At 41.8% G+C, this 19,096-nt stretch overlaps 1 protein-coding gene and 1 long non-coding RNA gene across 3 annotated transcripts in view; one reads left to right on the forward strand and one right to left on the reverse strand.

Moving 5' to 3' along the window:
- Positions 1-1,702: 1,702 nt before the first annotated feature.
- The window catches only part of znf608 (zinc finger protein 608), a 50,941-nt gene continuing 33,547 nt past the window's right edge, over positions 1,703-19,096 (reverse strand). For both annotated transcript variants that reach the window (XM_032516127.1, XM_032516126.1), the window contains 7 exons: positions 15,411-15,498; positions 9,728-12,179; positions 8,307-8,736; positions 7,654-7,823; positions 6,554-6,701; positions 5,933-5,989; positions 1,703-3,234 (listed from right to left, as the gene is read on the reverse strand). In XM_032516127.1, the coding sequence (XP_032372018.1) occupies positions 3,215-3,234; positions 5,933-5,989; positions 6,554-6,701; positions 7,654-7,823; positions 8,307-8,736; positions 9,728-12,179; positions 15,411-15,498 (3,365 nt within the window). In that variant the 3' untranslated portion in view covers positions 1,703-3,214. The remainder of the gene's footprint in view (positions 3,235-5,932; positions 5,990-6,553; positions 6,702-7,653; positions 7,824-8,306; positions 8,737-9,727; positions 12,180-15,410; positions 15,499-19,096) is intronic.
- The window catches only part of LOC116689581 (uncharacterized), a 12,736-nt gene continuing 1,122 nt past the window's right edge, over positions 7,483-19,096 (forward strand). The window contains exons 1-2 of the long non-coding RNA XR_004332045.1: positions 7,483-7,637; positions 9,161-9,166. This is a non-coding gene — a long non-coding RNA (uncharacterized LOC116689581). The remainder of the gene's footprint in view (positions 7,638-9,160; positions 9,167-19,096) is intronic.

The following is a 19,096-nucleotide window of genomic DNA, read 5'->3' on the forward strand; positions in this document are numbered from 1 at the left end:
AAACAACTACTGCTGGTGACTTTGTTAAAATTGCCCTCCGATGCCAACAGAAACAAAATCATTTTGCTGCAATAAATGTCAGCGTGGGCAGTTTTTGCCGGATGCTGTCTTTAACGCCAATCCCCGAGAGCCTTGAGAGTTTTTACAACTTGGACAGAAGTGAGCTGGAGACCTTCTTCATCACAACACTGATTGGACATCCACATAAAAGGTGGCACATTTTCTCTTTAAGCTTAGTTGGCAGAGTGGGTAAACATGTTCTCACATTATTTTAAGACAGCTAACCCGAATGCTAGCCATGTTGTCACAATGATACAAATATATGTCAGCCTAAATGAGCAATTTTTTATTGTCATATTTGTAGCAGTTTGTTTTTAATCAAGCTCCTTTCAATTATTACTTGGATGTTTGCAGCCATCAAAATGGGACTATAATAGTACATTCCTGATAACTCGGGCTAACGTGAATGTTTTTTTCCCATTCCACCAGAATCAGCCCAATGGTTGTTGCTAACACTTTGACAGTTCTTTGTTCTAGCGATGTGGCAGCCGTTTCAGCACCAATGATAAAACCGGACCATTCTGTCTATCAGAGGCTCTGCAGTGAGCTAGTTAACTTGTAGAAGGCATGGGAGCAAGGGGCGGAGAGAAGGATTGTGGGACTCTTGACAAAATGTACAGCCCCACTGGCATCTTATTTTACTTAAAAGACAATTCCAGTGTTTTCTATCGCTGCACTGTGAATGGTTTTCCAGCTTTCATCGTGCTAAATGATATTTTCTATTTTTCTGTCATCTCAGATGTAGCATTAATTTGGAGCCGTTGCTCGATACTCAAAACTGAAACTGAATTTATCCGTTCTCAAACTGTTGTTGACTATGGCATTGCAAGCAAATTATTTTATTTACACTTTTAATTTCCTAAAAACAAGACTTATACAAAGTAAATAGATTTTTTTTTTTTTACTGGCTAACCCTGAAGCTTATTTTTGGTCATAAACTCACTATTGTACCTGAGCAAACAAACCAAATTCTATTTTGTTTTGAGTATAGTGTCGGCTGTAGACGTTATAATGAGCAAAAACTCACTTTAACACTGGAATTGTCTTTCAGAGGTGCTGCGATTAAAAGTATAGTTGGCACAATCACGTCTTTCATGTTCAAATAAACTGGCATGCACTCACTGGCATCTGTCATCGATTTCATTTACCTAACCCCAGGTTGTACCTCTCATTTAAGCATAATTTTTCCATTACAAATCCCTGCTGATTGTTGATTATGTTCAAGTGACATATTAAATAAGTCAGTTTTATTAAAAACCCAACTGCAAGTAATATCCTTCAAAGGTCCTTCATCCCGGCCGCTGTCAGACTCTACAACACCTGCTCTACCTGATAGTGTTGTAGTTTCTGTTCCTGTTTTTCTCCCATCTACATCACACACTTTCTGTTTATCTTTAATATTGGTATTTATATTATTTTATTACAAGTACTTACTTTTCAATACTTATGGTCTCAGGTTAATATAATTTAAATTATGCTACCGACTCTTGCTTCTTTGCTCTAATTACACATTCAACTTAACTTAATTTTTAACGTCACTTACACCGCAATATTGTTTCTCTTATCATGGCAACCGCACTTTAAAATTCCTTTTGTTTGACGGCATTTTACTTACTCAGTCTACCATATTTTCATTGTCTATTTCTTGCCTGTATTTCTTGCCTTGTATTTCTTGCCTTGTATTTCTTTCGTGCTTACTTGTTTGTGTGTTATTGTTTTGTTTTTCTGTTTTTTTGCTGTTGCTGCTATGCTGCTACTTGTAACGACAGAATTTCCCCGTCGTGGGATAAATAAAGTATAATCTAATCTAATCTATATCCTGTTCCCCTTTAATTTTATATTTTCTCTGGTGTACACTAAATTGCCATCGTTGTTTGGGACAAACAAACTGTTTCTTTCCTGTCTACTACCAACTATGAACATTTGTAAAGCAAAACAATCTGACCATAAGGTCCTTTGAGCAGCTGATCTGGAGCTTTTAGTCGTATCAAAACATCTTCCTCAGCAGAGGGAGCTTTTCCAGTTAGCTTGGAATCAATGATTTTCAATCTTCCATCCTTCCGAGCGTTTTTTCGTCCTTGTTTGCATTAAAGTTGATTCTCTGAATTGATCTTGTGGTCAAACTGCAATTTCAAGGCATTATGGGGTACGATTGAAAGCTCCAGAACATCTGTGAGATGTGGAGATCAACAGTGACCAGAAAGAATCCACGAGGCACAATCTGGGGCTGTCACTAAATGACACACTTATCCGTAGCTCCAACCAAATAGAATGTGTCATGTGTGCAACATACATCACGTCAGTGGAACCATAGGACGTGTGCCGACAGGACAAACTGCTGCTGTTGAACTGAACTCGGCTAATAGTGGTTCTTTTCCTGTGGGTTTTCCACGCTCCGCCCGCTGCTCCCCTGCATGGCTGATGGAGATCGACATAGAGTACAATAAAGCATTTTAGTGCCCAGCCATGAATCTGTACAGAATATATACACCACTGGGATCCTACATGGCACTGGGCAGGTTGATGTGAAGGTTTACTCTCACATAAAGACAATACAATCAACATGGTTACGCTCAAGTACAGGTTAGTAATACAAATGTAGCGTCAGCACTATGGAGGGAGGAGGACCACTTCAATAATCAGAATGATAAGGATAATAAGAATAATAATAGACTTTTTAGCTTCCTAATGCTGTTTCCTTAATAGTAAAAAAACAAAACAAAAAAAACACTATCGGGATAATGCAAGTCATCTTCAGTACATTCAGTCACATCGTCATCATAATACACTACGATAAATGTGCATTTCATGAAGAGGAACACCCCAGCTGCAGCTGGGTGGATGTGCGGCGCTCTGGCATGTTAAGTTTCATACGCGCCACCCTGCTTCTGTCAAAATCCTGCAAAACTGAAAGCTTCAAAAGTCAGTGATCTGGATTGGCACAGATAGTTCCTGCTGATCCTGCTTCCTGTCCCTCCGTCTGCACCTCGACGACGTGTTATAAAACAGGTGGTTTTTGTTAGTAAGAAATGACAGAGGTTTTTTTAATTTTAGTTCTCTGCCTCTGAGCGAGGCGAAGCTTATTAAACACCATGGAATTGATGCCTGATAAATTCTGCCGTTCCTCATGTGAGACTTGGTCTCTCACATGGTCCTACTTCTTCCCTTCGCTCTCTGTGGAGACAAGAGGACAAAACGTAGGCTTTTAGTCATATGTTGGCCTTTTATCTCAGGAACTAGAGTCAAGACTTCAGCCGGACTAGAGGGGGTCCGATTGCTTACAAAATCAATCCAAAGACACAAGAGCTGATGGTTTAGCTTTGAGCATCAGTACAAGTTGAAAACGTTTGAGGAAAAAGATTCAAGATCTTTAGAATGTGGATGATGTAACGTGTGACGACATAAATGAAGGCTACAAAAGGTTCACTGATTGCATCAAGTCTAGGGTCTCTGCAAACTGATTTTAATAGTGATCTGAAACACTGGCTGCTAACACTTTCACGTATAGCTGGGTACGGCAAACCAATCGCTCTTCCGTAGTAAACCGTTATGCTACAATGTCAGGAAGTGTTGACATAGAATCACGCAAAGTGAAACTTTTTTTTCTGTCCCTTCCACCGTCGCTGCTTAAAGTCCCTAAAGACTCAAAGTGGGGCAACATAACAATGATGAGAAGGGCTTGACTTTACGTAAATGTTCTAGGCTGACGTTGTCATACTCAGATTCTAGTCAAAATATGAGTGCTACTGCTCCGTTGGGCTGTGATTATGGGGCGTGTTTCAAACCAAACCAGGAAAGAAAATGCCTCTGCACTCAATTGGATAGACCTACAACCAATCAGAGCAACGGAGTATGTGACTAATGTTCAACTTTTTCCGAATACCGTAGGAAGGACGGCAAAAACATCTTTACGATTGTCAAATGCCTTGATCGCGGTTCTCTGTTGCTCTTTTACAATGTCGATATCTTCTATAACAGACGCAGTGGCGGAATCTACACATCTCAGTTCTCCAGTGGCAGCCATCTTTGTTGTAAACAAATTCAACCCAACAGCTCTTTGGTGACGTGGTTGATTATGCTACTGTTGATCATCTGTCCATCATCGTATGAAGTCCGCACTGACAATGTGATTGGTCCGAACAGCTCTGGTTCGAGGATAGTTGCTCCACAAAGGATCAATTCCAAACCAAACTTCCCGACCTCAAATGTGGGCGGGGCTAACTTTGGCTGGCATCCAGGCTATAAATATTCTGCATGGCAACACTTTCTCTGTAAATTTGATGGTCAGACGAGAAAATGAACATTCAGAGCTAAGAATGTAAATTACTACCTGTCTCTTCGTAGCTGTATATGTTTTTCTCCCCCCCCCCCCCCCAATTATAAAGCACTCAAGTTTAACTTTTAAGCCCAATTTTACAACATACTGTAATGATTTCAATTGGTTCTGATGGAAAGCCCTTTGGATACCTGCTGGTTGATGTAAAGTACTATATATATATATATTTTTTTTAAATGTATTACTACTAACATTAATAAAATGCCAAACATCTAAGCTTTTTAAATATTAATACCTGACTTTTGACTTTTGCACCAACAAATTCCTTGTATGTGAAAACATACAAGGCAATGATTTCAGATTTTCACATTATGAAACATTATTTTCTGTTTATTTTGGATATATATATATATACACAATATATATGTTTTTTAGTTTTTGTTTCGTGCATTTTGTAGTAGCATTGCTGGAGGGAGCCAGCAAACAACCATTTCATTGCCCGTGACTGCTCTACTGAATTTGTTCTCAAATTTGTTGACAAATAAAAACTTCAAATTTGTGACTACAACATAAATGTCATTCCTTTAAGCCTTTACATAAAGTGATAACACCATCAAATGCAAGCTGATAACATAAACAAACATTGTGTTTGTTTAGAGATAATGAGATAATTACATTGTGGTTGTGTTCACAAGATAAGAAGAAAATGAATTGGTGATCTTCAGATATCAGGCCTGACAATTAGCTTCTGTAGAGAACTAGCTGGTGCTCTTCATTTCTGGGCTGCTGGGTCTCTTCCACTGTCAGCATCGCTCCCGTTAATCTCTTCTATTTCACCGCAATTACCATTTATAGATAACTGCAGTCTCTGGAGCAGCAAAGTAATGATCACTTCACACAGTTTAACGGCCTGACAGGTTCCCTCTGCATTATTTCACACGTTCAAACCAAGGCAGCGGCATATAATCTCTAAATATATATATAAATATAACCTCTAAAAATATATATAGAAACACAGCAAAGTGGTTAAAGATCTGCAGCATGATATAACCGAGACAAGGCAGTTTAGAAATCTGATTTATTGGCTTCTGCAACGTATTCTGTTCCCAGCTGATAATTTTATAAAAACCAAAACAAGCAATTTATTTAATAAAATGCACATTCAGTGGACAATCTATAAGTCTGTGATTCACACCGGGAGCAAACAAATTATTGCCACCACAGAAATGGTTTATTAGATTTGTAAGTTTTTCCGAAGCTGATAAACGAAGTGCACCTCTCTTTTTAAAATTGCAGCTGTTTACTTTTTTTTTTTTTTTTTTTTTTTTTTACATAAACATTCTTCAAACCTGTTTATTTATCTTTGAAGCGATATAAGAATATAGATTCACCTTTTTGTATTAACATTTTTCATAATAACCCAACCTGACAGGCTAAGAATCTTTATCTTCTTTTATATAAAACATCCCACGAATAGTTTTCTATCAAGATTGGAGCCTTGTGGAATAAAATTTACTTTTTGATGGCTTCCTCTCAGTCTTTGTCTATGTTTTTCCTTTTTATAAGTATACATTTTTTTGGTAAGCACAGACTCACCAGTAGAGGAGTGTCCTGACAACTGCTGACTGGAGACCAGCGACCTGGAGCTCAAGCCTTCAACAAAGAGCAGTAAGAACACAGTGGGGAAAATCAGCACCGCATTCACACTCTTTGTGTTCACAAATGTGAGGATTTGCTGCTTTTTCTTTTAATTATTGTAAGTATTTGAATCTATTTTGAATAGTGTTGAGGTTTGAACTGTTTTGGGCAAAACAATAATACGCCCATATTAACAATTTGATAAAGATACATAGAATAATATAACAGTCAAAGTTATATGAGTTTGTTAGATGAGTACTTTTACATTTAATACTTTAAGAACACTGTCCTGATTATACTTCCAAACTTTAATGTCATTTCCACACTTTTACTTATAATGGAGACATTTTTACAGTTTACATCTACTTCTATCTCAGTACTTCAATCAATTTTATTTGGCATATAAAAACATCCGAGGTATAGGCTAATTCCAGTAAAATGTAATACTTATTCCAGCACTGATGAAAACCAGTCATGAGAAAAAGTTAAGACCAAAGTTTGGGTAAAACAGAAAAGAAAAGAAGTTCTTCAATAGCCGCGGTCAGTTTGGCACATTTTGGGCTCAGTGAGCGGTCGTACCTTGGTAGATGTCGTACTGTCCTGACATCAGGTTGTAGCTCATACCCAGGTGTGTGTGATGGTGTGTGTGGAGGTGTCGGGCAAATGACACGTGGTTCCTCTCTCGCTCCGTCTCTCTCTCCCCCTCGGGGGAACCCTTCTCGCCGGGCTGCAGGCAAACACGCACGCAAACAAACATGCACACGCACACACTTTACTAATGGTTTATTTTTGAAATGTTGAGCATGTTCATGAAATATCTTCAGCCCTCAGTATGGCTAATTTAAATACTACATATTTAATGAGCCTTGTTGTTGTTTGTTGTTTGTAACTGGGGTTTAAAAATATGTATTTTATTACTGGGGGTTTAAATTGTGTATTTATTGATTTGTTAATGGAAAAGAAAAGTGGATAAATCCTTTTCAATAGAAATGTACTTGTTTGGAGACAAAGAGTGCAGCTGCAGCCTCTGACGTTTACGAGCAGAAATATTAACTTCTGGTTTCCGTGTTTGTCTTTAACCTTTCTTTAATCATTTTCTGTGTGTTCATCTGGAAACACCACATCAGTGTTGTGTGAAGGAAAGGTGTGACGCTGAGCTGCAGTGTATACATGGGGCCAGACTCATCTCTTGAAATAGCGTATGCATGACACGCCAATTTGTATGCCATTTTTTCCGTGTTGTCAATGTGCATAATCGCTTTTTAGCGTGTACATCAAAGCCGTTTGGCCTCCATTGAATTACATTACCTTGCCATTGCATGTCAATTTACGTCGCAGAGAGTACACAGGATTTTCACCCAGGAGACGGGGATTGTGTCCCGTGCGTCAGGTTTTCTAAACTCAACCCTTGGTTTCTTTTTTTTTTTTTACTAAAGCCAACCCTGTTCTTCTCTTCCTCAACACAACCGTGTTTCCCAAACTTTCCCAAAATTGTTGCTTTCTTCTCGCACGCCAGGTGGCTTGTATGTTTACGTCCGGTGTATACAGCATAGACATACACGTGGATAGCTCAAAATACATACAGATAACACGCCACTTGGCTTAAGAAAGTGGGCGTGTATGTTTACGCAAAGTCATGATGCCATGTTGATGTGGCAGTAAAGTGAGCGGTGTCTCACAGCGGGTGATTTCCCGTGGTATTGATGGCTCTGCTGCTGCAGCAGCTCGATGGCTGAGGACGAGGAAGAGTTGCCGGTCTGCTTGCTGCTCACCGCTCCTCCTCTGCCGGGTGGAGTCACCTCAGACTCCTCCCTGCCTGCCGTCTTACCGTACAGAGGGTAGTGGAAACCTGGTGGACACACAGTTTCACACACCCAAAGAAACATACAAATACATGACAAACACACGGTGACTTGATTTAGCCAACTAAAACGAGAGTTACAAAAAACATGAGCTTGGTGTTGATCTTTTCAGCAAGAAAGTGAATAAGCGTATTTCCCAAAATGTCAAACTATTCCTCAGAGGTGCCCAAATTCTTTTAGATGAAGGGGCGACATGTGTATGGATGGAAAGCCACAGACCAAAATTAAATATTGATGTTGAAGAATAACACAATTCTTGTAATTCTTCGTGGATAAAACTTACGTATGTAACTTAACAGGGAAGTTTACCAGGACTGTGCTTTACATTTCCGTAAAACTCAGATTACGTGCTTTTTTTTGCTGCATAAAATGTACGTTTTGTAGTCATTATGGTTAGGATTTTACTTTACTTTCAAATTAAGAGGAAAATAAGCATGAACATTTCAAATGCTATTTACTTAGACTCGTACCTGGGTAATTGTGTACCAGGCTTTGGGACACCCCTCTGTAGGAACCCCCATCGCTTTCACACATTGCCAGGTAGGGTGGGTAGGAGGAGTGCTGGTACTGGATGTAGGGCTGCTGGGGGGTCATGGGAGGAGATACTGCCACCCGGGCACTCTGGGACTCCTCAGCCAGCCCTCCCATTGGCTCCTGGCCTTGATCATCCAGCCTGTCTGAATCCTCCACGTCGATGGCGGGCGGGAGATCGTGGACCCTGGCTTTTTTAGCATCTCCGCCCACACCTCCTCCTGAGGTCATCTTGGCCCCGTCAGGCTCCACGGTAGCACCCCATTCCTTTCCCCTGTCTGCTTCACCCTCCTCGGCCTCCTCCCCATGTTGTAGGTCTGAGTATTTGCTGTGAGCGAGGCAGTGAGCCCAGGCCGGGCCGTCTGAGGGCTAGATCGATGAGGACAAGTGTTGGTGCTAGTTGCAGTGTTTCCCCTATAATTTTTTGTTAACAGTGGTGGGTGGGAGTCTTTTTGGGGTCAGTTCAACTTCGGTCCATGTCTCTGTCCCAGTTTTTGTTTATATGGCCGGTTGCAGGGCTAATACTAAATCTTAGCCCTTTAGCATTTTGTCTCTTTTGTGTTTTTTGTTTAGGCTAATTTATAACTTTCATTTGTACATTTTCTTTTTAGCAGGGATGGAGAATTTCTTGCTGCGGTGGCCCACCGCTGCTGAATGACTATAGAGGAAACACTGTGTACTTGAGAAAACAGAACCATAGACAGACCATCTATCACTGGCTCTGGTTGTGATGTTGATGAAAGATGACGACGTTTCAACAGCAGGCAGCCATTCAGGGGTGGGATGTGAGGAGTGTGGCGTCCCTCTCAATGACACGAATGAAGACATGTCTCACACATGATCAACTGCAGAATTTAGGCCAAACTGAATGAAAAAACAACCTCCCGGACACAGCTTTCATTCAATTCATACAACCTTTTTTTTTTTTTACATGACCCAGCATGGCTACAGATAGCGGTAAAATGCATTGTGAGATGACATGGTTAAAAATCTGTACAAGCTTTCTGAAAAAGCAGCTCATACAAAAACCAACACTTATGTATTAGAAATGTTTCTTTTGTTCCTTTATGTGATTTACATTAACAGCTAGAGTTGGAATAACACATTTCCCCCATCGATTCTCAACATTAAAAACATCCATCAAATCAAACCACACAATTTTTGATTTCAACTGAAACTACCATGTCAAAGTACAGCTACAGCACCAGAGAAGCCACGTGGTCTTTGTTTTTAGCACCTATTGGTTTCGCTGTACACACCGTGTGATTCATCTCTTTGTGACACTCAAGAGCAGCCATTAAAGCACACCAACAACACCATCAGCGGCGGCGGCAGGTTATAGACAGAGGGAGAAACTTACACTGGAATAGGAAACATTTGAGTCCAGATCTGCCTGACTGTTTGGGTTGTGGAGTGATGAAGAAGAGGAAGAGGAAGGTGACTTGATGTCATCGCAGTCTTTCATCGAGACCTGGTGCTGCTCCACCATGCCACCGTGCACCGCCTTTACGCCCAGACTCTGTCCCCTTTCTCCCCTCTCAGTCATCTCCACGTAGGACATGACGGGTTTGGGACAGCAACTTTTAGTGCCATCTTTACCGTGCATGGGTCCACTGGCTGAACCCCCAACCACATGTTTATCATCCTCACTGTCTCTCACCCCATGTCCCCTCTCGCCCCTTTGCTTGGCGCTGTGCATCTGGTCACAGCATTTGGAGGCCAGTAACAGTTTCTGGTCCATGTAGAGTCCTCTGGAGTACTGGCCGTAGTACAGTGACTGGGCCAAGGCGGTCTGGGTTTGACTCATAGCCAGCTGGAGCTGCGACTGAGGCGGCCCGTCGCCTTTCTTTGAGTCTGAAAAGTCGTGGGAGGAGCTTTTATCGTCCTCTTTCAGTTCGTCCTTTCGGTCTTTCCCTTTGCCCTCGTGGCCAGAGCTTTTGTGAAAAGCAACGCTGCTGCTGTTTTGCCGGTCCGACTGCATGTACCCCTGCAGGTAGTAGGGCTCGTAGCTGTGGTAGTACGGGGATTGGGGGTCTTTTGATGTCGGGGCAGAAGCCGTGGGTGGGGTTTTACCACAGTTACCATGGCTACTGTTGGAGCTCACCTCTGAAGAGGCCGAGGAGGCTGACTTGGATCTGGTTCCATCCGAGCGACATTCAGAAGATCCCCCGTCATCCCCAGCATCTGAGATGTCAGAGTAGGCGGGGCTGTTGTTCTTGCTGTCTGTTGCTAGGCAACTACCACTGGAGTCAAGCCGTGATGAACCACCAATGGAGGGACTGGGGGCGTTGTCGGTGAAGGTGTAGACCTTGTCAGCCTCAGCTCGGATACTGGCCATCCTGCTCTCCTGGCTCTCTGTGAGCCCGTTCAGTACATCCTGCTTACTGAGGTGCTCCTTCAGAAGACTCCCAGAAATTTCCTTCACGCCCATTTTGGAACCTCCAACATCTTCCATTTTGATTCCACCACCCTCACCATTAGGTGTCCTGGTTTGCACATCTTTGTTGTGTTTGTCCTTCAGCCTCCGTTTCTCTTTCTTCCTGGTCTCTTTAGTGCAGGGGACCAGGGTGGCTTTGACAAGGCTCGGCTCTACAATGATGCTCAGCTTTGGTTTGATGGGTTTCAGGGGAAGGTTTTTACTGGTGAGGCCTACGGCTGCCATGGGTGAGGGCTGCTGTGAGGGGGCAGTATCTGCTGTGCCGGTCGGGTACGCTGTGTTGGGTATGGCGATCAGCTTTGGGGGAGCAGGGGCGGGAGCGATCGGCCGGTTGGTCCGTGACTTGGACGGCTTCTCAACCTTCCCGTTGGCCTTCTTGCCTTTGTCACACACAACCCCCTTTTTGTCAATCAAGCCTTCGGCTTCCAGCTTGGGCATCTCGACTGTGGAATTTCTGTCTGGGACCATGCAGTTCTCCAGAACCACAGTCATGTTGGAGATGATGGGCAGATTGCTGAGGTCATCAATCAGCCCATCTTTCAGCAGTGAGGTTCTTCTGGTCTTGGGGTTGGCTGAGGGGCTGTGGTCCGTACTGAGGAGAAGCCGTCTGTTCTTAGGAGACCCCACTGTGGTCACCTTATATAGTGGAGCAGGTTTCTTAGAGGAGCTGTTGGCATTAGTACTGTTTGTCTCTGAGAGGTCATACGTCATGTTGCCGATGGTGTCCTCACAGTCCGATAGGCGTTCCTCGCTCTCCCCGTCCTTCATGGGCTCCAGCTCAGGCTTCCTCTGCTCCTCAGCCTCCAGGTGTGCATGTGTCTGGTGGTAGCGCAGGCCGTTGATGTGCTTGTAGCGTTTAGTGCAGTTGGGGTGGGGGCAGTCGATGAGGATGGGTGGGGGAGGTGGTGAGGAGGCACAACCTCCTCCAGGGTCCATGAACGAAGGGTCAGATTTGCCCAGCGGCGTGGACGGGGCGCTGCGGGATTTGGCTCGGATCCTCTTCCCGTTCCCGTTTTTGATTTCATCCGAGGAGACCAGGCTGAGATCCAGGTCAGCCAGCGGTTTGTTCTTCCGCTTCCCGGAGGAGAGAGAGGAGGTGCTGTTGGCAGGTTTCACCTCCTCCACAGTGAAGAAAGAAGGTGGCGCTCGGCAGTTGCTGTTAATGAGGTTCAGGCTTCCTCTCCGCCCCTTGCTGTGGATGGGTGCAGTGGTTCCAGCCACACCCCCTCCACGGCTCCTGTGCTGTGATAGACCCCTGATTTTGGCAGCAGGGGCCGGATCAACGCAGGGCCTCTCGGCCATGGCCATTCGCATCCGTTTGCCCCGGCCACGCCCACCTGGCAACTCAGGGTCACTGGACGGAGACTCACAAAACCTGGACACAGGAAGAGAAAAACAATGGATTTAAAGACCACTTTACCCAGACATCAAGGGTAAAAATTTATTTTGTTCTATACAAAGCCTGCTTCTTTTTAAATAACGTAAAAACCTGTACAATCCACAGTTATCTTTCTGCTTGATGGAGACATTTTGTATTCACATGTTGTCCCTTTCTACTTTGAAGTCTTTTGATGCTGTTTACCAGAGAGACTCACATTTTAATTCCGAATGCTTCTCTACACTCACACAATGTTTACAATTTATATCTAAAACCTGTCTGCTTGGATAAGGGAAATGCGTTGCTTTAGATTTATCTACGGAGTATGGCTCTATTTTCCAAGCTGGACCCTATGTGCAGGCCTTTTCATGCATTAATTATGGCACTACATCGCAGGACTCAATGAATATTTTCTGACCTTGGAAAGACTGTTTTGGGTGTTAATCACCTTATTAATGAATGAAACTGCAAAGCACGTTGAGACTAGACTTTCTTGTCCCCCTCTGTGATTTCGAAACGATGATATCTCACATTTCTTGTGATGTTTGTAATTGCTTTTTTACATCAGTGTGTCCCTGAATGTCACTGAAGCCGCTGGAAAGTCCCACTGAAATTTAATGGATTTTCTTTGGCATTTCAAGGTTATTTGTTGCTCTCACGCCTTTATTTAAAGTATCCCTCCTGACACGCTTTAAAGTATGTTAAAAAAACTGTGTTATGATTCTAATTTTGTTTAACATGGTTTACCTACTTTAAAAATTCAAAGATAAGCTCTGAAAATCTTTCCTTCCCTCATAGAGAAATCCTGGATCTGGCCTCACCACCACCGCTGCTTGCACTAGGTGGACCGGTGAAAGAGCAGTGTGCCTCAAGATGGTGAAAAATAATCAGTGCAATTTAGCCATACCTGTTTGAGTTTCACGCCATGTTCAGACAGGAAGCGGAAGCACCCCAAAGCCAGTGCAAAGCTCTACAGCTGGCTCGGGAACTGCAGCGATAGTTTAGAGTCTTGTCTAAACCCGGCGCCAGTCAAACCCACATTCAGATGAGGTGGGTTGTTTGAAACTCTGTACTGACAGTCCGCTCTGCACTGGAGGTTTCAGGATTTTTCCAGCTTTTGCGTATCAGAAAAAAAGCCATTTAGAATCTGTGATGTACCAACTATAGCTTGCCCGGGGTGTTTGAATTTTAGATTTAAGGGAAGTTCACAGGCATCGTTCAGAAGAGGAATGTGAAAACATCTTTCTAGTGACAAACATTGCACAGATGCAGGTCAGTTTAGTCATTTTATGGGACATAACCATAAGAAAACTTTTATTCATTTTAACAGAGTGATCTAGTACAGGTGATTTCCTGCAATTCAAACATTGTCTACTAAAGCTGAAAAGTGAAATCTTATTAATTGGTATTGTTTTTTTATAATATCAAACTTGTTTTGCATGATTTTATCTTTTTGTTACTGTTTCATGCAGAGACTAATAATGCATCATCAAAGAGGAAGCATTTTAGTCCACTGAATTATATAATAAAACAGCATTTAGCCACCGCTGACGGACGTCAGCAGAGTCCAAGTGAAAAAAGCAATTTAGTCCCTGGTGTCTGAGATTAAGCTGTAATTGCCATGACAACAACCATTCACATACAGCAGCAATAATTGAGAGGTTTTAGCACCTCAAGGAGGGACTGTCACATTTTCTCCTCAGCAATTACAAAAAACCCTCTTCATTTTGTATAACAGTTGGCATGGAGAGCTTTTCTGTTAAAGCTCATCATGGAACAGCAAACAGCCTTTTTTATCATTTCACATAAAAACAACTAAGTGCTCTTTTCAGTAAATCAAATAACAATCACCAGCAAATAAAAGCCAATAAGAATAACAATAAAATGCTTAAATATGATAGTTTGAACAGGGCAATACACCAAGGAGAAGTGAGTCAGAATAATTATATAAGGCCTGTCCTTCTAATGCGTTTACAATTAGAATAAGAATTGATTAAAAACATAATTTTAGGGCTGTTCTCACCAGTCTGAGAGCCAGACTCTCACTACATGTTGATGATAAAAACAGTTGATGGACATAATGACATTTTACGATGAAAACATGCTGCAAAGCATCAACACGTCATGCAGCTTTGTTGCTTGTGGCCCAAAAAAAAGAACAGTGTCCTAATTTTTTCACATCCGTGTTGTCCCTGTGGCGATGTGACGAGACAATCACAATTCAACTGGAGCAAAAGTGATGTGCTGCTTTTAGAATTTAAATTTTAAGTCAAAGGCAGCTGCAACTGTGTGTACAGGGGAACAAATACACCGCCGTTGAAAAGTTAGGAATCAGCTGCTCTCCTTATAAAAAATCTATAGTATAATTCAGACACACAATGTTTTATTTACATGTGAAATAGTTTTGGCCTTAAAAAAAGAATTGCAGAAAAGAATGAAATGATTTAGACTTCCATTCCAGTGGATGTCCCCGCAGTGTTGCATGACAGGGAGAATCCTGTTGGAACCTGGAAGATGAATTTGTTTTCCAGTCCAGAAAAGTGTTAAGTGACCCTTGATTATTACTAAAGCACAAAAGCGCAATCTACAAATTCTGTGTCTTTTATCAATGACTGCTTCTATTTTTACTGTTGATGTAGCTCAGTGGGATCTGTGTCTCTTTCTGCACTTCCAGTCATTCATGTTAAACCATTCTACAGCGTTTTGTTCGCCATGTACAAAACTGAATAACGTTGATTTTTAGAGTTGACTTTCTAAAACCTAAAAGCATCAAAGACCTTTCAAAAATAAAGAGTAGTCCTCTTAAACATCTGACTGGACAAAATCAAGCTCTGGGGCGGCAGATAATAAATATTTCATAGGAGGTGCACACTTGCAAACATCATTGTACTATAACAGTCATAAGCCGCCAACAGGAAGCAGAGGTGCTTCCTATATTTATGTTTTAACATGACCATGATCTTTTCCTAACCTGAAAAAAACTATACAAAAATGATTAAACTTTACACTAATTGGCTGTAAGCGTAAGTAAAAACACCTTGGCTCTGAAAGGTGTGCTACTAGAGCGGTTAACAGTTTTTTGGCATACATTTTTTGCAACCTAAACAAAGTTGCAACAAGAAACATATAATGTGTCCTTTGGTTGAACCTTTCTCTTGTCTTTAAAGTTCTCTGTAAAGAAACAGAGGAAGAGAAAGAACAAAGAAAGTGTGCATAGTGCAGCATCACCTTGGAGGAGCCCAGTCGTGTTTGGTGCAGTCTAACAGAGTTCCCACGTAGGTTCTCTTCCTCCACGTCACGTTCACCACCAGCACACCTGTCAATCACACGAGACAGAGGCAGAACGGGTTAGTACTGGATCTAGTGGGACCAGAACAGGCTGCATCAGTAACAGGGTAGAGAGTTTAGAGCAACACAGGATACAGGACTTAAAGAGGAAATATGGGTAGTTGGATTTAGATTATAAACAGCCTTCAATGACAAAATGATCATTTGTGACATTAAAAGTTTTACCCTAAAACACAGTACATCTCTTTTAAACATGGATTTTTTTTTCACTAATTCAACACATACGTTTTCAATAATTTATAGGAGGAAAAAAGGTCTTAAAATACATTTATTTTTAGAATAAAAAACAAAAGATTTGACTAATACAAAATCAAACAGTGATACAGTGTTCAAAGGTGTGACTGCTTTGTAGAAACAGAGGACAACGTATGTCTGACCGTCTGAAAAAGGTGAACAAAAGGTGAAAAGCTTCTTTCAGACTTTGTGAGCAGCACTTCTTAAGTTGCATGTACTGTAGCTCTGCAGAACTACTCACTCCTTTTTTTCTCACTTGTGTCTAATAAGGAAACTAATTAAACTGATAGAAGACATATGCGCAGAAATAAAACAGGCGCAAACTGCAAATGCACCACGGAAGGAAAATCAATGTGACTACCAGCAGATGTCTGAGAGCAACAGCGGGACTGAGTTTAAAGAGGCTCATATTGCCTGTTACAGCCTCTGTGATATCAATCAGCAACATCAGAGAAGGAAAATACAGTCTTCTGGTGCCGTCAGGTGTTTGGTTGTAAGGAAAATGTAGTCTCCATAGTTTGAACTTGAGTCTGAGTATTGATGACCCTTCAGCCATCTAAAATGAATGTCTCTCTCTTACTCTCTCACACACTCCCAGACTGACATTTAAAAACCATTAACCTCCGTTTTGTAATGTGCCAGCGGCAACGCAGAGCAAATCAAATCCTGGATGCATTACAGCTTCAAAACGAGGTTTGACTCCAACACACAACTTCTTGCTCTTCAATTAAGCCGCTGCCATCACAAAACACTCTCACATATAAATGGGAGCAGAGGAACACGGCCAAGTGTGTTGCTAAGTTTAACAAAAGGTGGACGGTGATGAGGCTGATTTTTTTTTTTTTTTAAATCTCCAATTAATGAGCTGAATGGATTTCATTCATCAACAGCTTAATATTCCCAATATGTTCTGTAAATGCAATCTTAAAGGGATAGTTTGGATCTTTTGACGTGGGGTTGTATGAGATAATTCTCCATAGTCAGTGTATTACAGTAGACGGCGGTCGGCACTCCCCCGGTTTGGAAAAGCAGACAGGAATACCGACACGGACGCAGTGCAATGTCCTGCTGTGGACGGGACATCATTCTCTTCAAAGCCACACAACTCTTTAGTCAAAACCAGTCATTTTACCTTGCAGAACACACGATTCGCTGATCACTGCCTTTATCGGTTCATTTGTTAATATTATAGTGTACTTTGTAGCTTTAAAAAGGGGTCAGGAACTAACGAAACAAAAAAACAAAAAAATGAACTGATCGAGACAGAGGTAGACGAGCAACTCTCGTGTCAGTTTTTTGTTGTTGTTTGTTTTTGTTAAAGGAGTCTGGTGGCTTTAAAAAGAGTGCAGATAACGGCTTCAGTTTCCCCGTCATAAAGGGCTGACAGCAAGGTAAAGCTGTAAAAATATTCTAAATATTGCTTACACTGAAACAGATTTGGATTTTTTAGGTGGCTAAACATGTTTAGCCACTGCCCCCATCCACAGCAGTACATTGCTTATCTTCCGTGTCGCTGCTCCTGCCTGCTTCTCCAAACTGGGGGCGTGCCTCGACCGCCGTCAACTGTAGCTAGTACACTGACTATCTAGACGTACCTCATACAAGCACACGTCAAAAGATCCAAACTATCCCTTTAAAAAACTTTGATGTTTGATGAAATATCTTTTCTACATCGAACGAAAACCTCACATTCATATTCCGTTTCACTATATTCACTGACTGAAATATTTAAACCCAAGATCACATTTTCCACGGCTGCAACCTCTTATTAAATGGAAATATTCTACATTATACATACAGAAGTAAACATATGCTGATTGAATATGCATTTTTGAGTATTCCAATTGCAAAGAAACTGGGATACTGCAGAATGCAAACATCATATCCAGCTTTGTGCTGAATGTCTGCCATCTGCATAAGTGGCACTGGAATTGAGTCGACACAAGAACTGTATTTTATGACAACCAACAAAACAAAGAAACTGCATTTTAGGTCATCTTTAAACCTAGATGTTTTCATCACAAACACGGAGGTAAGTCAACACACGCACACGCACACACACACACACACCTGCACTGACTTAAATTAATAAGAAACCTGGAATGTTGGAATCATGAAGAAAGCTGCAGGTTTCTCATATTCCCTGTAAACATCATATCCCCAATATGATCAAAACCAGTATAAACGAGTGTGCATGTAAATACACTGTGTTCTTCAGGAACAGCCCCTAAGACTAAACAAGTTCCAGTAAGCATCTTTTGTTCAGCCCCACGTCTTCAGTCTTCTTCAGGCTTAGATTGAGCAGTTTGTCACATCTGATTCAGTGAAAAATTAAAGGCTCTTTCTCTTTCTTTTTTTCTACCTTTTTTCTGCTTCTTCACATAATGCACATAACAAAACAGATTCATGAAAACGTTCCCTCAAAGTTCACATTCATTCCTACTGTAAGCTGTGTTATTATAGCCTCTACGTGGCTGCTGATTTTGTATTAATCTGTTGATTTTGCAACTGCAATTCAAACTAAGATTTACGAAACTGAATGACTAAACACATGACTAAAATGACGTGTGCCACTCTCTGCATCAACACACTGTTTCAGTGTGCAGGTCTATTTAAGCTCAGAGCCCATCTTAGCCACCGCTCTCTTTTTCACAGTCATTGTTTCTGCTTTGCGTTACACTCTCAGCAGGTGTGTGTGCACTATCCAACTATTGTGCATTCATTTGCTCAAACTCTGTGTGTATAAGTTGCTGACACTGCAGCAGGCGCTGTGGACAACTCCACAACACGCCGTCTCCTCAGTGCCTCGCTGTCAAACATAACTGCTGACCAGAGGTGGTCAGGGTTGATGGTGGGCGTACAAAGGGCGGGACTGTGACACCAGAGTTCCTGGGTTCACATTCTCATTCCCATCTTTGCTCAGCTTAAGCTCTCTGGTTAAAGTCAGGGGAAAATGGTGGTTTCGATTTAATGTTAATAAACACGTTGGGTTTCGAGTGATTTCTGACTTTTTACTTTTTATTAAACAGAAAGATGCTTGCGTAAGGTAAAGCGCATCATCATCAAAGACTGCTCTCACCGCAACCACAGACTGTTCATCCCACTCCCATCCGGGGGGCGTCTCAGGTCTCTCTACACCCATACCAGCAGTATGTTTTGTCACCCTACTGAACTCTAGCTCTGCATCCCGGTGACAATTTAACCTACTAAGCCGCCGCCCCCACACCGCCTACCCCACCCATACAGTTCTATTTATTTATTTACAGATGTACGTACATAGTGTAATTACACCTATATATAGCCATATGCTACTGCTCTTCATACTATTCATC

The sequence above is a fragment of the Etheostoma spectabile genome, chromosome 5 (assembly GCF_008692095.1).
Source record: "Etheostoma spectabile isolate EspeVRDwgs_2016 chromosome 5, UIUC_Espe_1.0, whole genome shotgun sequence".
NCBI classification, from domain to species: Eukaryota; Metazoa; Chordata; class Actinopteri; order Perciformes; family Percidae; genus Etheostoma; species Etheostoma spectabile.